This window comes from Centroberyx affinis, unplaced genomic scaffold (assembly GCF_046629955.1).
Source record: "Centroberyx affinis isolate AG114_WGS23_722 - 3 ecotype Tasmania unplaced genomic scaffold, CSIRO-AGI_Caff_v1 ptg002213l_1, whole genome shotgun sequence".
Lineage (NCBI taxonomy): Eukaryota > Metazoa > Chordata > Actinopteri > Beryciformes > Berycidae > Centroberyx > Centroberyx affinis.
Window position 1 is genome coordinate 92,501 of NW_027280515.1, and position 21,587 is coordinate 114,087.

At 41.6% G+C, this 21,587-nt stretch overlaps 1 protein-coding gene across 2 annotated transcripts in view; it reads left to right on the forward strand.

The window, feature by feature from the left end:
• Positions 1-21,587, forward strand: part of st6gal1 (ST6 beta-galactosamide alpha-2,6-sialyltranferase 1) — a 41,358-nt gene that overhangs the window by 11,442 nt on the left and 8,329 nt on the right. The window contains exons 1-6 of one of the 2 annotated variants that reach the window (XM_071532569.1): positions 3,513-3,614; positions 7,305-7,511; positions 9,369-9,731; positions 11,090-11,354; positions 13,222-13,319; positions 17,698-17,799. In XM_071532569.1, the coding sequence (XP_071388670.1) occupies positions 7,320-7,511; positions 9,369-9,731; positions 11,090-11,354; positions 13,222-13,319; positions 17,698-17,799 (1,020 nt within the window). In that variant the 5' untranslated portion in view covers positions 3,513-3,614; positions 7,305-7,319. Of the gene's footprint in view, positions 1-3,512; positions 3,615-7,304; positions 7,512-9,368; positions 9,732-11,089; positions 11,355-13,221; positions 13,320-17,697; positions 17,800-21,587 lie in introns of those variants that run through there. The other variant, XM_071532568.1, reaches the window with a different exon arrangement.

Consider the following 21,587-nt stretch of genomic DNA (forward strand, 5'->3'; position numbering starts at 1 on the left):
TGTGTGTGTGTGTGTATGTGTGTGTGTGTGTGTGTGTGTGTGTGTGTGTGTGATGTGACTTCCTGTACGCCTCACTCAGACTCGGCCATTTCTAACAACAACCACTCCCTGCAGTTGACCCCAGCTGATCTCTATTCTTGTAATGAAAAAGCAGCTTTGCATCAGAAGCCGGCACATTACACAGTGTGAGGCCTTTTAGTGCTTTGTATTATTAAAAACCAACAAAGCTGCCAGGGGAAAAAAAACAAAACAAAACAAAACAAAACAAAACAAAACAACAAAAAAAACATGTCGGTGGCATTGTTTTTTATTTGTTTGAGAACAGTCGCCGGTTCTGCTGGGGAAGGAAGCTCAGAGGTGAGCGGTCGGCCCGGCCGGAAGAGGCGGGGCAGAAGGAAACGGCAGAGTCGTCATAGCAACAGCAGACAGGAAGCCAGACTCAGGCGGGGCAGAAAGAAACATGTTGGAGGAGATCAGGTCCAGATTGAGGAGCCGTTATCTTCTGTAGCGGGAACATGGATTAGACGCCGGTCTAAAACCCTCTAAATCCTCCGACTTGCACAAACTCTTCCTCTTCCTCTTCCTCTTCCTCTGTTTACGGTGGCCCAGAGAGCTCAACACACTGCAGCTTAAGAAAACACATGCAAAGAGACAAAGCACAAGAAAATTAAGAAAACATCTTCATCAGTTTGACAACACATGAACTGCAAATACACACAACACAACCAAATACTCACAAAACAACCAAATACACACAGCACAACCGAATACAACACAACCGAATACTCACAAAACAACCGAATACTCACAAAACAACCAAATACTCACAGCACAACCGAATACTCACAACACAACCGAATACTCACAAAACAACCGAATACTCACAACACAACCAAATACACACAACACAACCGAATACACACAACACAACCGAATACTCACAAAACAACCGAATACTCACAACACACTGCAAGTAGTGCTGCAAATAGTATCTGAATCATGCGATCAGAATGTTAAAATAAACCAAAAAAATCTTACATTTTAGCTCATTTTCCCACACCGCTGACCAGTAGCCGACTTCAGTAACTTCAAAAGTCACAAAGCTTTGAACAACAAGCGTGTCCCAGCCGGGTGCGTCACTTTTCTGTGTCCCCTGGAAACAGATCCAGAAGTCTGTGCTACTTGCAGCGCGTTTCGGTATTTGGTTGTGTTGTGTTTGGTTGTGTTGTGAGTATTCGGTTGTGTTGTGAGTATTCGGTTGTGTTGTGAGTATTTGGTTGTGTTGTGAGTATTCGCTTGTGTTGTGAGTATTCGGTTGTGTTGTGAGTATTTGGTTGTGTTGTGTGTGTTTGGTTGTGTTGTGAGTATTCGGTTGTGTTGTGTGTGTTTGGTTGTGTTGTGAGTATTTGGTTGTGTTGTGTGTATTTGGTTGTGTTGTGAGTATTTGGTTGTGTTGTGTGTGTTTGGTTGTGTTGTGAGTATTTGGTTGTGTTGTGAGTATTCGGTTGTGTTGTGAGTATTCGGTTGTGTTGTGTGTATTTGGTTGTGTTGTGAGTATTTGGTTGTGTTGTGAGTATTTGGTTGTGTTGTGTGTGTTTGGTTGTGTTGTGAGTATTCGGTTGTGTTGTGTGTGTTTGGTTGTGTTGTGAGTATTCGGTTGTGTTGTGAGTATTCGGTTGTGTTGTGTGTATTTGGTTGTGTTGTGAGTATTCGGTTGTGTTGTGTGTGTTTGGTTGTGTTGTGAGTATTCGGTTGTGTTGTGTGTGTTTGGTTGTGTTGTGAGTATTCGGTTGTGTTGTGAGTATTCGGTTGTGTTGTGAGTATTCGGTTGTGTTGTGTGTGTTTGGTTGTGTTGTGAGTATTCGGTTGTGTTGTGAGTATTCGGTTGTGTTGTGAGTATTTGGTTGTGTTGTGAGTATTCGGTTGTGTTGTGTGTGTTTGGTTGTGTTGTGAGTATTTGCAGCACATGTGTTGTCAAATTGATGAAGATGGTTGTGTTTTGTCTCTTTGCATGTGTCTTCTTAAGCTGCAGTGTGTTGAGCTCTCTGGGCCACCGTATCTATTCCTCTGCCCCTCTTCCTCTTTCCTCTTCCTCACGCTCCTCGTCCCGCAGCAGCAGTGCTCAGAGGGGAACAGACTGCACATCATGTTGTTTTCTAGCAGGAAGCTTACGATTACCTCGAGTTACTTTTTAAGACTCAGAAACCAGCAGCGATGGAAAAAGTACTCAAATCTGATACTTAAGTACAAGCAGCAATACCATAATGGAAAAATACTCCATTAAAAGTAAAAGTTCTGCATTCAAAAGTAATTGCAAATTGTTGCAATTTAGGTAAAAGTATAGAAGTATTAGCAGTAAAATGTACTTAAATATCAAAAGTAAAAGTACTAATTCTTTCATATGTTGCTCATATGTTATGATCTTATCATATGTTTTGCATGCAAACTTATGATAAGATCATACATATGATCTTATCATATGTTTTGCATGCAAACTTACGATAAGATCATACATATGAGCTTATCATATGTTTTGCATATAAAACCTTATTCTGCAAAGTAGCCAGTAATTAGTCAGATAAATGTAGTGGAGGAAAAGTAGAAAGTCTCACAGAATGGAAATACTCCAGAGTGCCAGAACCTCAAAACTGAACTTAAGTACAGAACTTGAGTAAATGTACTTAGTTACTTTCCACCTCTGGAAACCAGACAGTGCCAAACCACGACCAGGACTCAGTCTTCCTCCACCTTCTCATAGACAGGGAATAAAACCACCAACCATTAAACCCTGTGTGTGTTTATCTGGATAGATGATCACTGGACTCCTGTCACACAGCATGGAGGAAAGTTACTGTGTTTACTGTGTGAGGGAGCAGGACTGTGACAGAGTGTCCTGCAGCACACTGGGTGTGAAGCTGGATGCTCAGATGAGCGAGCCTCACACATGCTGCTATAAAAGCTTTGCATTCACAACTCTGTTGCACAGGAAGCCCACATGGCACTTCAAAGTATCAGTTCTGTAAAAAGCAGAAAGCAATAACTGCAGTAAATCAATAAACTCAATGTCATCCCTTTTACAAATACTAGTAGTTGTCGAGTTAAGTTTGTTTATGTGGCTCCTTTTCCCACTGAGGGCATCATGAGGCAAATTCAGGTCAGGCAGTCAAAACCCACCAAGTCACCATCATTGCCAACTTTTGCTCGCAATGTCAGCCTTTTACCCAGAAATGAGTGTAATTTATCTCCAAGAACATCCCGACATATTACACTTACTACTCTTAATACAGTTATTTACTGTCTCTTCATCGTGGTTTGAGTAAGCGAGTGAGGAGAAGCAGTGCTGAGCATCACTGCGGTGAAACCGCCGCTGTAGATCATGAAAACAGACTAACAGAAGGACGCTTCCTGTTTCCTGTTGTTGCAGCTGGCTGAGCATCGCTGCAGGGACACATGCTTTCAATTCTGAAAGATCTCAGTCTTTTCTGAGTGTGAGTGAATCCATTTTCGAAGCATTTTCAAATCACTACTGAAAACTTCTCTTTTCAGCTCAGCTTTTAAATAGCCTTCATTTTAACTCTTTCTGTTCAGGATCCCAACAGAGCTGACACGGGCAAGTACGGATTTTCATTGGTCTTGTCCTGGTAATGCTTACCTGCACATGGGTGAACACTATATGTGGGGGGGGGGGGGGCAGAGCTTCACCCTGTGTGATTCTCATCCATCTGTGGATGGTGAGGTTTGGGACACGGACGGGACGTGTCACACAGGCGGGCGGAGCGGGTTTTACCTGCTACAGACTCTGTCTTTGTGGTGTGGTTGCTGCCACATAGATGATCGGCTTCACTGTTTTTTGAGTTTTGCCAAGTGATAATGCAGTTGGTTATGCAGGGTTTGGAAGTGTAGGCGATATTAACTGGTACTGAATTAATTAATTAGATCGTTTTAACTACAGGATCATGGATACACATTCTGCGGCAGACGTCCCATGTGTTTCAGCCGTTAGGCAGCGAGATCTGATGTAAACATCAGATCAAGAGTAGAATCAGGGGGGGCAGGGGAAAAGAAAATTACAGAAAAACATATGGATTCACTCAGAATGTGCATCTAAAAGGGGGAGTATTTGTTGTATTCATTTATTTTTATTTTATTTTATTTGCACACATATAAAACTGCATAAAATCTAGATAATGAAAAAAATAAAAGATGTGAACGGAGAGGTCAAGAAGCCACAGGCTTATACAGCAGACCCCCCCTCAACTTAAGGAGGAAAACAAACAATAACAAAAAAGGAAATAAAAAAAAAAAAACTGAGAAAAAAGCTAAGCTAACATAATTTTGAAAAATGCAACAAAAAAATAAATGACAACAAGCCGCACACAAACTGAGCAAAACAATTAACCAATCGGTAGACAACAATCCAATAAAAACAAATAAATACATAAAAAACAATAGGGGAAAAAGAAGAGAAAAAAACTATATATATATATATATATATATATACACATCAAAAAATAATTAGACATCATGAATTAAATGTGATGACAATTTCCTTTTAAAATTGTATCTATTTCTCTTTCTATTTCACTTGATTTGATTATTTTAATGCAATGCATTTTGCTTGTTCTTTTATATTAATTTTATCTTTTTATCTGTCTTTTATCTGCCTTTTATTGATGTAAAGCACTTTGAGCTGCATGTTGTCTATGAAAGGTGCTATACAAATAAAGGTTATTATTATTATTATTATTCTGATCTGGGAATCCCTGCGAGATCAAGTGTCAAAGTGGCTCTAAAGGTCAGAACAGGTGAATGCAGGTGAGTCTGTAAATATCCATTAAGATCCGGTCAAAGCCAGCAGGTCTCAGATCAGCCTAGTTTCTCATGGGAAACTTTTCGTCCGTGAACTGCTGGTTTTGACCGGATCATAATGTATATCAGACCTCCCATGCACTGGCCTGTTCTGACTGCTGCTTTATCTAATTGATTTTTGGATCTTGCCCACTTTTAATATTGTGTTGTTGCTCATGTTTTGTTTTATCTGATTGATTGATTTATTCTTCTCGTCATGTTTCTTCTTTCTTCTTAGTTTTATCTCCTTATTATCCAACTATCCATGTTTTTATGTCTTCCTGTAAAGCGCTTTGCAATCTCTGCTTTTAGATAATTTCTATATAAATGGAGGTTATTATTATCATTATTATTATTATTATTATTATTATTATCATTACCCTCGAAGAGAAAAGGCTGCATTTACACTTTGATTTTCTCTCTCAGCCTCATTCACTTCCACTTCTGCATGAACGCAAAGGATTGTGGGATAAAAGGCAACCGCTGATGCCTCCTTGGTCTCTCTGCTCAGACAGCGCGGGTCTCTCTTCTAATCCCTTCCCCCCACCGCTCTCTCTCTCTCTCTCTCTCTCTCTCCCTCTCTCTCCCTCTCTCTCTCTCTCTCTCGTTCCTCCTCTAACAGCTCGGTCTGAATCAAATCATCCTCCACTCTCCCTCCATCAGCGATCGCATTCTTTCTTTCTTTCTTTCTTTCTTTCTTTCTTTCTTTCTTTTTTTTTTTTCTTCCCTCAGAAAGACCGCCCTCCTCCTCCTCCCTTCTCCTTCTCCTTCTCCTTCTCCCTCGCTCCATGCGTCATTTGGCCCCCGGGGGCAGTCGAAGCATGTTTCCCTCTTTCTTCTTCTTCTTTCTTTCATTCATTCATTCATTCATTCCTTCGTCTTTTCTTCCCGTCTCAGTGGGATTCGATGTTTGTGTTTTGCAGAGTTCAAACTGCCTGAGTGGTTTTTCATCTCATCTTGTGTCTTGATGAGGTAATCCCCGTGTTTTGGGGGTTTAGTCCACAGATTGGTTGTGAGCGAGCCTGCGTGCTGATCCATTGCGTAACAGCAGAGGATGAACTGATGACCTGAACTCTTCTTCCTCCCATCCGTCTCCTTCCCTCTCCTCTCTTCTCTCTCCCTCTGTGATCTTCTCATCTCTTTTCCTCTCTGCTTTGCACTTCTCTTCCCCTTTCTCCCCTCCTTCTGTCTCTTCTCTCCGCCACTCGTTTTTTTTTATCTCCTCTCCTCGCTTCTCTCCTCTCTTTTTCCTCTTTCCCTATCTTCTTGTCGCTTCTGTTCTCTTTCACCTTCCCCTTTCATCTCCTCTCCTCTCCTCTCCTCTCCTCTCTTTATTTTCCTCTTTACTCTCCTTTGCTCATATCTCTCTCTCTCTCTCTCTCTCTCTCTCTCTCTCCTCCTCTCCTCGGGTTTCAATCCAACGTTTTTTTGGTAACATTTTATTTGAAGGGGGGTGAATAAGGCTGACAGATTATGTCCCTTTGGTTAATGTCAAGTTGTCATGACAGAGACACAGGGGCGACATCCCGAGGGGGGGGCGCCAAAATTGTGCCCAGAAAAAAAAAAAAAAGGTTCATCAGTGAGTGATCATCACAGTCAGAACATGAATGGTATAAGACTCATTGGTGTCAGTACTTAGATACAGCCGATGGCAACGAAGAGCAAGAGCTCCACCATAGAGCTCCAGTCTGTCTGGACTAAAATGGCTGGTGAATCCCTCCTGACGATCACTGGTTGGTCCAAACTTACGGTGGAAACATGAGTAACTAAAATCTGCTGTTTTTGGCAAAAATAACCTAAGCCTTGGTGAAATATTTTGGCAAGAACGTAGATTTATGTCAGTGTGACTGTAAAATGTGAAGTTTGACTGCTACCTTTCCCCGGAAATAGCGGACGTTGTGTCGTTCCAATCGTGGTGCGTTTAGGGTCATTGGAAACCTCGGAATTTCTAGTTTCCAGCGATACCAAGCATGTTACTGTAGACTGACGAGAAAATTATCTTGGATCTTTTAATCACAACTTGCTCTTATTTTTACAAAGTTTATATTTGTACGACTTTATTGTTAAAATACTTTGTAATAAGACGTAGTTTGGTCAACATACAACTGGTTTACAGATTCTTATTTTTTTTTTTGTAGTAGGGGGGGGGCGCCAGGGGAAGCTTGCCTAGGGCACCAAATGTGCTAGGTCCGGCCCTGCAGAGACATCTAGAACAGTGTATTGAAAGTGACATTATCAACCGAATGACATTTAATGACAACATTCACAAAGTTGAATTCATGACACCGCATTAGAATATCACCAAGTGCGTTGCTTAGTTTTGATCTGTGGATGAAAGCGTGAAGAATGGCCGACATCAGCTCAAACTAAAGAACAATAACAACAGACCCAGTGCTAATAACTTGTTCAAAGCCTTCAGAGAGCAGCTGATGGAAGCCTGTGTGTCTGTCCTCCAGATCCCCGGGGCGGCGATGGACAGAGTCAGCCTGCTGTGGCGTCTGCGGCGCCGGGCTCGCCGCGGGGCGCTCTGCATGGCCTTCTTCTGCATCTCCATGGCTCTGCTCTACGCCCTCTGTGCCGAAAACAGCGTGCCGGTGACCGACGCCATCTTCGGCGTCCGGGCGCGGACCCGGGCCCAGCCCCGAGCCCACTCCGTCATCAAGGTCTGTACTGTGATCTGATGCCATGAGCAGCTGCTTGCAGTGTGCCATCATCCTAGTATTTGATCTTGTAGTAATATTATATATTAGAATATATCGAGGGCTTGGAGCCAAAGGGGTGTAAGTGCGATTTTAGGTGAATATGAGTATTATATATCAATTGAAAGGTCTCAGTGAGATCTTTTCAGTGCCAAAAGAACACAACTGAAATCATGACCCATAAGTTTTAATTAAACAAAAACTGAAAGCCGTAACAGTAAAAGTAGGGTTTTGTTTGCTGCCAAAAGGGCGTAACTGCACTTACGCCCTTTTGACACCAAGCAAAAACACTTTTGACACTGAACAGCATTGTGGGTAGAGGACTCTAACAGCATTTAGGTCAACTCAAAATGCATGCTGACATGAGTAATGCTAGCATGGCAGCATGATCACATCATTTTTAGTATCCTATTCATATCCTAATTAATATTCTAGGTCAATATTAGATGAATGCAAATATGTTAATATTCCCATGAAATACTAAGGCCTATAGATTCAAAATGTTATTTTATAATGTTAGGAGTGTGAACTGGTCAAGATGAGCTCTGATAGTTTTACAGGTCTGTGAATGTATTTGTACACATCACTTATTGATGTGTCCTGGGACACATACACAAATGTATTATACCAGCAAAAGAAAGTAGTAGTTTAGAATCAAAAGTAGTTTCTTATGTCTATAGAGGTTTATTAAAAATGTTTATTACAAGTTTTTAACAGAAAAAAATGTATCAATCAATTTTATATGTTCCATGTAGCTACAATTTTAAAGGCCTTGGTGAAAGTTGCTGAGCATTACTTCAAGATAAAGATATTCATTGTGATCTTGTTTTATATTTCAGTGTTGATTGAAGTGTAATTGCTAGATTTGTATTAAAATGAATGTGCTTTACAGTTGTTTACTTCCATACGTCCATATTCTGCATGGCTGTGTTGGGACAATGTTTGTGCCAAAAAGGCGTATTTCACTCTTTTGCCATTTTTAAAAAAGTTAACAAATATAATTCAACTTAAACTGTAGCAGTATTGTTTTTATAGTGATGCTCAATCTGATAACACAAAAAGTTAAAATATTGTGCTCAGTATGTGGTAACGGCAGCTGATCCAACTTTGATCAAAATTTGTTTTGGCTCTCCTGTAAAATCTACTATAACGCACTTACTCACACTTTGACTCCAACTCCAAGTTGACTCGAAATTGTAAATATTGTAATAGTATCAGTATATTAGTATGGTGAGAGAAAATTGTTGTAGCAGGAAGCAGGGAAAATGGAATAAGCACACAAATAGAATACAAAATAAACAATTAAAGCAGTAAAAATCAGCAGTAATATATAATATAAGCAAGTGTGGGGTTTTATAAACATACAAACAAAGTAGAATGTATAGCTGGGAAAATGCAGGGAATATGGATTATACATACAGTATATAGATTTGCATACAGTTTAGTGAATTAGAATATATTCAATATATGCTGTGATTAGTAAATGTGAATATATTGTAATATGTGTGTGCATGTGTGTGTGTGTGTGTCTGTGTGCGCAAATAGTATCTCTAGGCCTGTAGCTCTATATCTGTATGTGAACATGATGAGTTCATATGTGTGTGTGTGTGTGTGTGTGTGTACCATACACATTGTGCCAACCACCTACAGGCCCTATAGATATTATGCACTCATGCAAATACACACACACACACACACACACACACACACACACACACACACACACACACACACACACACACACACACACACAGAACTCTTACAGTCAGCAGTGTATGAGCCTCACACCTGCTGACCTCGTCTTCCCTCCGTCTCCCACAGGTGCTGAGAGGCGGGGCCAAGCCCATGTACATCGACCCTCAGAAGCTTCCAGGCGTCGTCCCCGGCAACCCTCACCGTCCGATCCCCGTCCTGTCCTCTCCCAACCGCACCCAGGAAGCCCGGGACTCGCGCTCCAAGCGGAAGTCGAGGGAGCGGGAGTCCTCGGGGTTTTTCGCCTGGCTGCTGCCGCGCCCCTTCACGCGCGCGTTGGAGACCCTGTTCGGGGGCCGGCGCCGGGGGGAGCTGAGCGGCGGAGACGCGGCGTTCTTCGGGCCCCACGGGAGTCTGGGAGAGGTGTGGGACGACGAGATGTCCAGCAGCATGCTGGGAAGCAGGCTGAGGAAGGTGGTGCAGAACTATCAGGTGAGGGAGCAGGGTGGGGCGGAGCGAGGCACTGACACTGTCGGGGTCAGGGGTTCAATTCCCACTGAGGCCGCCATGCTGGAAACGTATGCAGTTAGGATAAAAGTGCATGTTATTGTTGTATTGTATTATTCATTTGGCCTTTGGAGATGGGGGGGAATGGAGGAACAGTTACAATCTTATCTTATTCATTCATTTATAATATGATCATATTTAGAAATATATATATATATTTAGAAAATATTAAAACATTATAATTGTTATCCTCTGTGAACTGCTGTCTATCAGCACATTTCCTCTTTTTACTGTTTTGAAACGTAACCTACAAGTCCTGTCCTGTCCTGTCCTGTCCTGTCCTGTGCTGTCCTGTCCTGTCCTGTGCTGTCCTGTTCTGTCCTGTCCTGTCCTGTCCTGTCCTGTCCTGTGCTGTCCTGTTCTGTCCTGTCCTGTCCTATGCTGTGCTGTCCTGTCCTGTGTTGTCCTGTGCTGTCCTGTCCTGTGCTGTCCCGTCCTGTCCTGTGTTGTCCTGTGCTGTCCTGTCCTGTCCTGTCCTGTCCTGTGCTGTCCTGTGTTGTCCTGTGCTGTCCTGTCCTGTCCTGTCCTGTCCTGTCCTGTGCTGTCCTGTCCTGTCCTGTCCTGTCCTGTCCTGTCCTGTCCTGTCCTGTGCTGTCCTGTCCTGTGCTGTCCTGTCCTGTCCTGTGTTGTCCTGTCCTGTGCTGTCCTGTGCTGTCCTGTCCTGTCCTGTGTTGTCCTGTCCTGTCCTGTGTTGTGTTGTCCTGTCCTGTCCTGTCCTGTGCTGTCCTGTCCTGTCCTGTGTTGTCCTGTCCTGTCCTGTGTTGTCCTGTCCTGTCCTGTCCTGTGCTGTCCTGTCCTGTCCTGTGTTGTCCTGTCCTGTCCTGTGTTGTCCCGTGCTGCCCTGTGCTGTCCTGTCCTATCCTGTCCTTCATTTCTCTTTACTTCTCTTTACTTCTCTTTACTTGTCTTTATCTCTTTTCTTCCCACAGATCTAAGTCTTATTCCTCACATTCCTCTCTTCCCTTTCTTGTCTTTCTGAATCTGCTCTTCATCCTATGTTTTTTTTTTTTTACAAATAATTACAGGATTGAGTTTTCTGGTCCAGTCATATCCTCCCTGTCTTCTTTCTTCCTCTCACTGTTCTCCATCATCTATTGTTTCCCCCTCGGGTGCTGAGTAAGTACAGGGTGACATTCTCCTGTCCTGGTGGTGTGTAATATCTTTATCTTTAAATTAGGGTGGGGAAGAACAGGAAATCATATAATTTCCTTTCTTTTTTCTCTCTTTTCTCTCTGTTCCCCTTCCTCCCTCTCTCTGTGCTCATCATCCTCCGCTCCCCCCAGGCGATGAACAAGTATGGCGTGGAGTTCTCCGGCCCCGGCGGTGTGTCCAGCAGGCCGAAGCTGAGCGGTCCGCAGCTTCTCTGCCAACTGAAGGACAAGGTGGAGGTCTCCACTTTGACCCCTGACCTCCAGCCCTTCTCCTCGCTGCCCTGGGCCGCCCAGCTGCCACCCAAGCCGCTGACCTCCGACCTCGGGCCGTACAAGAGCTGCGCCGTCGTGTCGTCGGCCGGATCGCTCCGCTACTCCGGACTCGGCAAAGAGATCGGTGAGATATTCAGCAGGCAAAGGGTCGGCTCTTGCTACCAGTGTTCAGGAAAGTTACTTGAAACTAACTAGTTACTTTACTTTGTTACTTGCCCTAAACAGTTAGACTTTATTAAAATAACTTGTTAAAGTACTTTCATGTCACCCACTTAAAATCATGCCTTTAAAATACTGTACGTCTTCTGCTGATGTCATCACTATTATTGCACAGAAATCATCACTAGTCATCAGGTTTGGGACAGAGCCTTAAGTAACAATCTACTGCTGTCTAAAGAAAACATCAAGGCAGCTTTCAGTCACCTGGTTCCACAGTAAATACTCGTGTAGCTACACTGGTCCAATGAAATAATGGCCACGCATCATACAGATGTCTTCTGAAGATTTATTTTATCTCTCTCTCTCTTTCGTCAGCAGACACCGTGAAAACTACAAGAAAATAAAAGACATAAAAGGTTCAAAATATCCATCTCTCAGTCATTTTAAAGTCTCTCAAGCTAGTGTCCGTTGATATACAGGCCAGACACGTTAGCACAACAGAAATGTGCTGAAATCAAATCAAATGATTGAAAACGTATCACATTGTCTATGTAAAGGCACATCAACAAACATTATACACAAATATAAAACAAATGAAAGACAATTACCGTGTGCGCCTCGTGGACCTCGTGCAGAATCGGGTTATTTTGGGGCCGTTTGTCTTTCCTCTGCCGCCATGTTGGTTCTGACCCATAATGCCACGGTTATGCCCTTAACTAAACTCTGGTCATGTGACCCATTACACTCTACATTAAAATAAACCTTACATAAAGCGCACTCAATTTTTAACCAAACATTATTTTAAAGTGGTATATTTTAGACAAATTTTTTATCAATGTTACCCTTTTAACATCTTATTTATATTACATTTTTAATCATTTTTTAATGACTGTATGAACTCAAATAATCATGAATTTATGACAGAAACATATAAAATAAACATCTCAATGAAACATGTCTCTGAGACAGTTACAACTCAGATCATGGAAGTGTTAACTGATCTGGTCCGGTCTCTAAATAAACGGCAGACTGCGCTCACAAGCTTTCAGTTCATAACTTAGGTTTGACAGTGAAAGCAAAACTGACAGTTAACAATAACTTTCATATCCTTTTCTTCGATCAGTTCAAAGTAATGCGAATATTTCCAAGTTCTGCAGTTTATTGTTTGTTTTCATTTTGAAAGCGAGTTGTAAACAACAGAAGTTGCTGGAGACAGTTTCTTTAGAGTTCCAAAACAATTACCATAAATTACCAAAAAACCTCCAAACAGCAGAACCCAAGTGTTCTGAAGCCAAACAGTTGCACATAATATTCACCTCAACATGTTCTAGATGTTCCACTCTTGTTCTGCTCCGTGTCACTACAGTAGCAAGCAGATGTTGCCTTCAAATGCTGTTGGAAATATATTGAAATTACAACTAGAGTGCACTTGAACGACCCAATAAAGTTGTAATTAAGAATCAAGTTACTTTTTTTCAGTTGTTCTTGTATTTTGTTCTCTAAAGTAAAGCTTTATGCCAAATGTGCCTTAGCTGTTTTGAAACGTAATTCTGAGACAAAAGTAACTCCACAGCGATGTCTTTTTGAGTAATAAAACAAAAGGTAAAGCCATTAAAGCTGTGTAGTGTTTTACCTCTGACAGTTTACACAGTAGGAATCGATAAGGGAATCGATAAAGAATCGGATCGATAAGAAGATTCGAAAATGCCACCGGAATCAGTAAAATCCTGACGATACGCCGCTCTAACACTGAGCATGTTGGTCAGCAGGTTGTTTACGGACATGGAAGCACGTGTCTCAGTCGTTTCTCTTCCTCTCTTCCTGACCGGCAGACTCCCATGACGCCGTGCTGCGGTTCAACGCTGCGCCCACAGGCGGCTATGAGAAGGACGTGGGCTCCAAGACCAGCATCCGCCTCATCAACTCCCAGGTAGGAAACACCTCGCCTGACACATTCAGCTGCAGCGAGGCAGCACTAGATCAGGGGTTCTCAAACTTTGTGTTACAGAAAACACATTTTCTTCCTACACATTTTCAATTAAAAAATTCCAACCTTTTTCCAGACCTTGATTTGTTTTGAAGATTTTGTCTGGTGTTCAATATGATTTCCGCAGATAGACATCTTGCCCCTGCTAACTAGGTCATATCACTGTATAGATGAAGATTGTTCTTCACAGCCACAAATATCAGAATATGTGAGATGATTGGCAGGGTTCCTACACGGTTTCCATTTTAAAATTCCATATTTTTCCCAGACCCTATGTTCTTGACCGGATTTGATTTTGGTGGGTATTTGATATAATGCATGCTGACAGCGGCTGGGTAATAAGAGCGTCCCTCTATCTGAACATTATTCTGCACATCAACAAAAACTGTGGACTCAAAGTGGCTCTACAACAACATAAAAGCTAGAATTATGTGTGTATCGGACCTGAACCACAACATTTTTTTTCAAATTCCCAAACTATTCAAGACCTGGAAATGATCAAATTCATTTTTAATACTTTTCCAGACTTTCCAGACCTGCGTAGGAACCCTGTCTTCAAAACATCTACCACAGAACCTTTGTTTTGCTTCACATTTTGGCCTTTTTTTCTTGCTGTTTACAATCACAGTAGCTGACCTTGTAAACGAATGAGATGTGTGGGCCAGTCTGTCTCTCACTACAGTTTCTCAGTTCCTGGAGTGATGGATGGCAGACTCTAAGATCCTTCTCCACATGCAGACGTTCCCTGTGTTTAGTGGAGAATGACGACTCCGCTCTCAGTAAAGCCAAACTCGATATAGCTGTCATCATATTTTCTTATTTTAGCCAATCTGGCCTCAGTGTTGCCTGACAGGCTGTGACTCAAATACTTTTCCGTGGCTAGTGAAGCGAGCTGCGTTCCTAGCTGAACAGCAGTGTGGCACGCGGTGTCCTAACCCACGTGTGATTGATTGACAGCAGTAAGATCGACGTGAAGTGTCACAACATATCAGAATCCCTATTGGTTGGAAACGAACAGGTGGGAGTAATTGGCTCAAAGGTACGCTTGTTTTATTGCAGGGCTTGGCACAAGTCCTCCCCGCATGCAGATATGGACTTTTTTTAATGACGCAGCACAATTTTAGCAATTATTTATCAGTTTTATCAGTTATTTTGCGGACCCCCTGGCCATGTGTCACGGACCCCCAGGGCTCCGCGGACCCCACTTTGAGAACCACTGTACTAGAGGACCCTAATTTAGTCCACATTAGAGCCACGGACCCCCATTTGATGAGATTTTGTCTCTCAAACCCAAATCTGATAATATTTGTATTGTTAAATATGATTTTGTCCAGAATTCCATGACTGTCTGTATTGTAGGGAGAGAGATAACAGAGACACTATGATCAAAACAGTCATTCTTATACATTCTCTAACTGTGTTCACTTCTTGTAAATGAAATAATGCTGAAGTTTAACAATTCATCAATTTGCTGGGGACTCCCTGGAACCCCGTCAAGGACCCCTGGTGGTCCCCGGACCCCATGTTGAGAACCACTGCTCTAAGACTTTTTCGATAAATGTATCCACTATACGGCGTATGCATGAAGAGCCATTTATATAAATACAAACATATTGTTTTGATTGGTCAAAGTCACGTTCCAACCACACTGATAGTTCCCATAATGCACGGCTAGCCGGTTGCTATGCTAAACCTTATGGTGACGAGTTGGTAATCGTCTTGCCTTCTCCTCTTCCTTTTCTTATGCCTCCACACTAATTTGGAGAAACCTTTTCAGGCAGTGGCAGCCATTTTATAAATAATTACAACACATATTACCCTTGAGGCCGTTCTTCAGGCATCGAGGGACGTGTTACCAAACAATTATCTAACTTTTACCGTTCGTTTGAAACTCTCATCTGCATTTCATAGCTGTTCTAACTGCATCAGTCCCCCCTTCGGCTTATCTTCTTTCCGTAAGCGTATTCTACAGCGTTTTTTTTCTAAAATGTCAGCTGTTTTGCAGACAGCTGTACAGGTGTGTGAGCACACGCTGCAGCAGGGAGAGAGCTGTGGGCGGCGGCTCTGACTCGGGTGTTTTAGAGGTTTTTGTAGGCGTTCTCAGATGAAAAAGTTTCACAGTGAGAGCGAGTCTTCACGCCGACCTCTGGCAGGAAAAGCTTTTAGCCAAATGTGGCACAAGGGTCGGGGCGCTTCAGATCATTTTCAAACTCAGAGGTTTGTCGTGACTTTTAAAGCACTCTTCTTGTGTATTTATTCATGGTCAAAGCTAAAGCATTCAAGCTCCAAAGTAATCTGATTATGTAAAAAAAAAATGTTGTGCTGTATTCAACTTTCCTTCATATCAAGCAAAGCTGTTTTCAAAGGTTATTTCTGCATTGGATTTTGCCACCATGATTCTCCATGATTCACCGGCTTTTTAAAGGATCCATAAAGACTTTGAGAATGATAAACCAGAGTGTCTAACTCATAATTTTAACGTGTTTTGTGGTTTCAGAGTGAAGAGTGGTTTTGAGGATATAACAGAATTAATCTCCTCCATGTGCTAATGCTGCACTTGAATGCACTTTAATGGAGCAGAGATTATATTTTTTAATCTGGGTGCATTTAGCCAAAGAAAGTTGTTAACGATCTGACTGTCCCAGGCCGTGAGAACAGAAGAACAGACTGTGACGTTTTAAACGGGTTTTCCACCCCGAGCCCGTTCAGGGAGAATCCGCATTAGTGTTTTCTTTGAGTCAGCAGCATGGGCCAACCTGGTCCACCATTAAAACTGTTTTATTGTCCCATGGTCTACAGGCTGTGTCACTCTGCCAGGACTCAAGTGGAAACTTTGCTTGATATCAGACAGAATAGTCGACTCGTTCCACTCCGTTTCCATCTTCAGTCTGACATTGCCTCCACTAACCGATTTCCGTGGGGGAGGGGGATTCGATTTTCCCTAACCAATCGCTAGAGACCGACCTATCCGCCTGAATCTAACGTCATTTTAAGTCGACACTGATGCGTCGCCATGACAACACCAGAGACGGTTCAGAAAGTATAGAGCATCTTTGACAACACGGAGCGAAGTGAAAACAAAGTATTTCGGATTTCAAAGTAATTGGTACTTTTAATGGATTCAGAACAGCAGCCTGGATAGCAGCGTCTATCTTGTCTATAGCGTCTCCATTGTTGTTATTACTCCTCCTTGGTTCCGGAGCACAGCTTGACAACAGCTTGACGACAGCGTTAGTCCCGCCCCTGGCTCTGATTGGCTAATCGTTAGTCCCCCCCCGGCGCTCATTGGACCGATCATTTTTCAACCGACAGAAACCGCTGTTTCATGTCACGATGCCAGACCAGAATCAGTCAACTGGGTGGAGTGGGCGGAGTCAAAGGTCTGGACCCAGGCAAGTGGAAACACTGATTGTGTTCAGTCTGGGTTTATTTAAGAATCGTTGCAACAAAGGTCAGAAAGCTGTTGTGTTAAGATGTTATTTGGTCTGATGGGCAGTGAGTCAGCTCCCTGTGTGGTGGATTAGATTATATTGGTACCTGGCTGCACCCAGTTCTGCCTTTACCAAGTAGTACCCATAAACCTTTGGGTTTTGGGCTGGTTTCCTGTAGTTGGTTGGATTAACCCTCCTATTATGTTTAGGGTCAATTTGACCCCATTCGACATTTAAAGTCTCTATTATTTTTCCAGCTTGATATTTCATAACTTTCCCTACTTTCAAGGGGAAAACTGGTAATCATACAATTGAATATGATTACATGTTTTCAAGCTCCTGTCCACATTGTGTATACAGCCGTGTTGTTTGGGGTCATTTTGACCATTTTGATGCAATTTTTTGATCTTTCAAAAACGTTCCCATGCTTTAGGGTTTGAGTTTTATCTCACCTGAAGAGTTTCTGCCAGTGAGGTTCTGTCAGCTCTTTGAAAGACTATTTTGGTGACTAATTTATTTTTTATTGGTGTTTTTAGTAGTACTGTTATACACTTTATGAATCCCGTCCCCCTCAGTGATTTTAAATCAATGATATCTCACTTTTTCTACAAAGTTTGCGATTACTTACTTATTTATAATCTATGTTCCTGTCTGTTGTTGACTGACAGAATTATACAGTGTATTTTCTTCATCATCTTTGTGATCTTTTTAAATTTTTTTTAAATTTTTTGTTGTTTTCTTTTGAGGTCTTGACATAAGACAAGACATAAAAACAAGACCTCAATCTCAATGATATCACCTGATTAAATAAAGGATAATGAAATGTGTTGCAGTAGTAGTGATAGTATTACTAATCATTAATAAGCATTATGGATCATCTTGTCTCGTAGGTGATGGCGTCTGATGACCATCGTTTCCTGTCCAGCTCTCTGTACAGCTCAGGTGTTCTGGTGGCCTGGGACCCCGCCCCCTTCTCCGCCGACCTCACCCAGGTGACGCCCGTCCTCACAGCGTCTGACAGAACAACACAGTCAGAAACACACAGAGCCACGACATTCAACCTTCAACTCAAACAAGAACACAGTATTCATAATATGTTGTTATGGCCCAGTAAAAAAAAACAAAAAAAACATATTAAAACAGATTTGGAAACTGTTTTGAACTGATATCAATATTATCAAAAAGTTTGCGCTCTTGACTCAAGGCTTACCAAGGAGTGGGCCAGGTGTGAGAGTCCAGCATAACTGTCCAATGTAATCAGAAAAAGTCCACACACTGACAAAAACTATTGAGGCTCATTGGATGCAAAAATAGATGATTTATTTACATAGTGAAAAAAAGTGACTAAGTGAGAAAAAAGGTGAACGTTTCAGTCCTCAGACCATCATCAGCACTACTTCCATGTTTTTCATGTTGGCTCTAAATAGGCAACCAGCCTATTAGTGGTAGCCAATAGGAATGAGGCTGATGGGTAAAATCAATCAGTCAATCAGCCCATTAGCCATATTGTGGCTAAGAGACCTACAAGGAAATACACACAACCTATACAAAAAAATATATATACAGATAATCATAGATTAAGAATAGATCAAACATTGTTATACTATCTACTAAGAATAAATAGGTTGGCTTATAGAAGAATGTCAGATACAATTCACATACAGGACTTACTCCATGAATACATATTACAATAGGCAGCTATACAAGTATACAAAATAATCTATGACAAATCCACAAGCATGGAGGGCAAGGCTACAGAATAAATTTAGAGTTGGGTTCTGTTACCCGGTTCCGTTTTGAAACCGGTTCCAAATGGGCGAAATATCCCCAAAATCCCCAAGTCCAGTGAATCCTCTTGTCGGATCCCCCGTCACCCCTGATGATGTCATACGCTTGTGTCCCCCAGTCCCCACTTCCCCGGTGTTTGTCAGCATGGCGGATCGACACTTAAAGGATAAGGCTGGTGTTTTTTAATGCATTTCTTACCGTCAACAAATCCTATGAAAATAACAAAATCAGCAATGATTTTGTTTTGCTAACAAGTCTGGTCCATGTATCCTGGTCCCAGTGCAGCCATGTCCCAGCAGCCATAGAACTCCATTGTATTAAAAAAACGATTAAAAACCCGTCACAGAGCCATGCTGCTGCTCTGCATCATATTTCATCATCACCATGCACCGGGCCGGACCACTTTTTCCTCAAACAACTTAATAAGCCGGCTGGAAACACTTTGCCATCTCAGGAAAGTAGTTCTGTAGCACCCCGGGGTTAGAATAATGAAGAATTTGTTCCCATTTGAATTTGATTTGGTAATAAATAAAACAGCCTGACTTTTCATGGTAACAGTTAGCGATTTTTAAAATGTAAACTATGTCTTTGTGAGCTGAATTTAAAGGTTTTTAGCTTACAGTTGGAGCCAATGACTTCCGGGTTGAAGGCTGAAAACGGTACGTAGGAAGTCAGAAAGTAACGGGAGGAGAGCAAACGCTTTGTTGATTTTGTTATTTTCATAGGATTTGTTGACAGTAAGAAATGCATTAAAAAACACCGGCCTTATCCTTTAAGAATACAGTGTGATGCAATATCTAAAGAGCGATGAATAAGCATTTATCAACCCAGCATCATGTAAAAGTTATGGAGTGTCGTGCTTTTGACATTTTCTTTGTCCCTTTTTTCCCAACAAATGATGTAAGAAAGTTACGATGAAGGATTTGAAAGGATTACAATTTGATAAGCAGATTCAATCCTGGATTCACGCTCGATGAGATACTTTCAAACCCCAGACATGACTGCTGATGGACTCACTGACTGTTTGGGGGGTTTGGAGTGTTTCAGTTGCAGGACGGCCTCCAGCCCGCCGTCCAATCACAGCACCGGTTAGCACTGACTCACACCGGAGGCTAAATGTCTTCTTTTATCCTCACTTCTCTCATCTCTCTTTCTGTTTCTCTTCCGTTCTCCTCCACCGCTTCCTCCACTCTGTTCAGCCTCAGTGCTTCACTCCACCTAAACCCTTTTTAGTGATTGCATTTAACGTTGAATTAACTTTTAATTAAACTTTTAATTAATTGCCTCAACTCATTAATTACCTTAATTATATAACTCAGTTATATAACTGATATGACATGTTTCTTTTTCTGACTATTCGTCTCTTTTTACTGAAACCTTTTCATTGTTTTTGGAGTAAAGCTGCACAATATGGAGAAAAACATACTGCAGTTATTTTCATTCATTAGTATTTGGATTGTAAGTTGATGAACATTTGAGTTAACGTCTCTTATTTCCTTGTTACAAGGCTACAAGCACAGATGCAGTGGTCATCAGAATGAATATGCAGTATCATAAGAACCAAAACCCTTTTCAAAAGTTGGTTTACTGAAACTACTGAAGCACTCAACAACTGCTGAACAATACAGCCTTTGAATGACAGGAGTAAACCCAAATAGAGTAAACTTAACACCATGAAAAACATAAAATACCAAAAAAACAAAAAAAAAACACAACTGAAATAGCTCAGAATATATTCTAAAATGAATAGAACCAGTGAGATGCAGATCAGCATAACAAGGTTTCTTCAGTTGGTAGCATTGTGTGAAAATAATCTTTATAAAAATCACAGCAGATTACATAATCACACAATGCACACAGCAACTTGGGATTTCAGTTTGAACTTGTTTGACGGTTCAGAGTGAAGCTCAGCTCACTTCCTGTGGGACAGATGAGTTCAGCTCTGTCGCCCAGAGGTCAGACATCTGGACTTTATTTCTACATGGAGCCTACAGAAGATCCACTATTTGCTGATTGCTGTGGGAGTGTCATGGTTTTACAGTGACAATAGAGGCATTTTAGATTCAGCCTCTGTCTTTCTCCTCACTCTCTCAGTGCAGAGACTGTAAAACAGATGGAGTACAGATGTTGACATTTTTTGTGAGGCCGGGGGTCGACACAGAGCCGCAGCTCCGCCTGCTATTGGTCTGTAATCAAAAACAAAACCGTTTTATATCCATTATATCCCATTAATGACGCAATTATTTTGAAAATCACCATGAGGACACACATTAGAAGAAGTGAAACAAGCAAATAGTAAACATGTTGTCCCCCACCAGTGATGTAGTTCCACCCTTGGGTCAGTCAGTGATTGCTGAGTGAACTTGAAATATGAGTGAACTTGTATAAGCATTTTGGTATGGGACAATGAAAGGACAGACTGACCATATATTTCTGTTGCCTACTCTCCTCAGAATTAGGCTTACAAGTTATATGTTGAAATGTAGTAACTGTAATTGTCCTGTTTTTACTCAATACAGTACAAAATATAAGAACTACAATACACAAATACAATCTATACATTACACAATGTACACTACAATACAATTTATAATACAATATACAACACCAGGAGCGTGAGTGTTATGAATAATATAAATGCTAAATGATAAGTGATATATGGTATTGCACAGTAGGTAAGTGGTAATATGATATAAGTAGTCAACACTGAGGCACAGTGGTAGTGCAGTGATGATGCAATAACAGAACAACAGTCCAACAACTGGACAATAACTACAGTGTCTTGTGGTTAGAGGTTTGCCCAAAAATTCTCCATTGACTCTCACTTCAACACATCAACCCAGTCTGATGTCTCCAAGTGTGTAGCGTGTGTAGACTATTATGTTACCTATGATAACTTTAACTGTATTGCTTTACCACTGAGTCCCCATTCATTGTCCCCCACATTGTATGATAACTTTAACTGTATGACCTGCTTTACCACTGAGTCCCC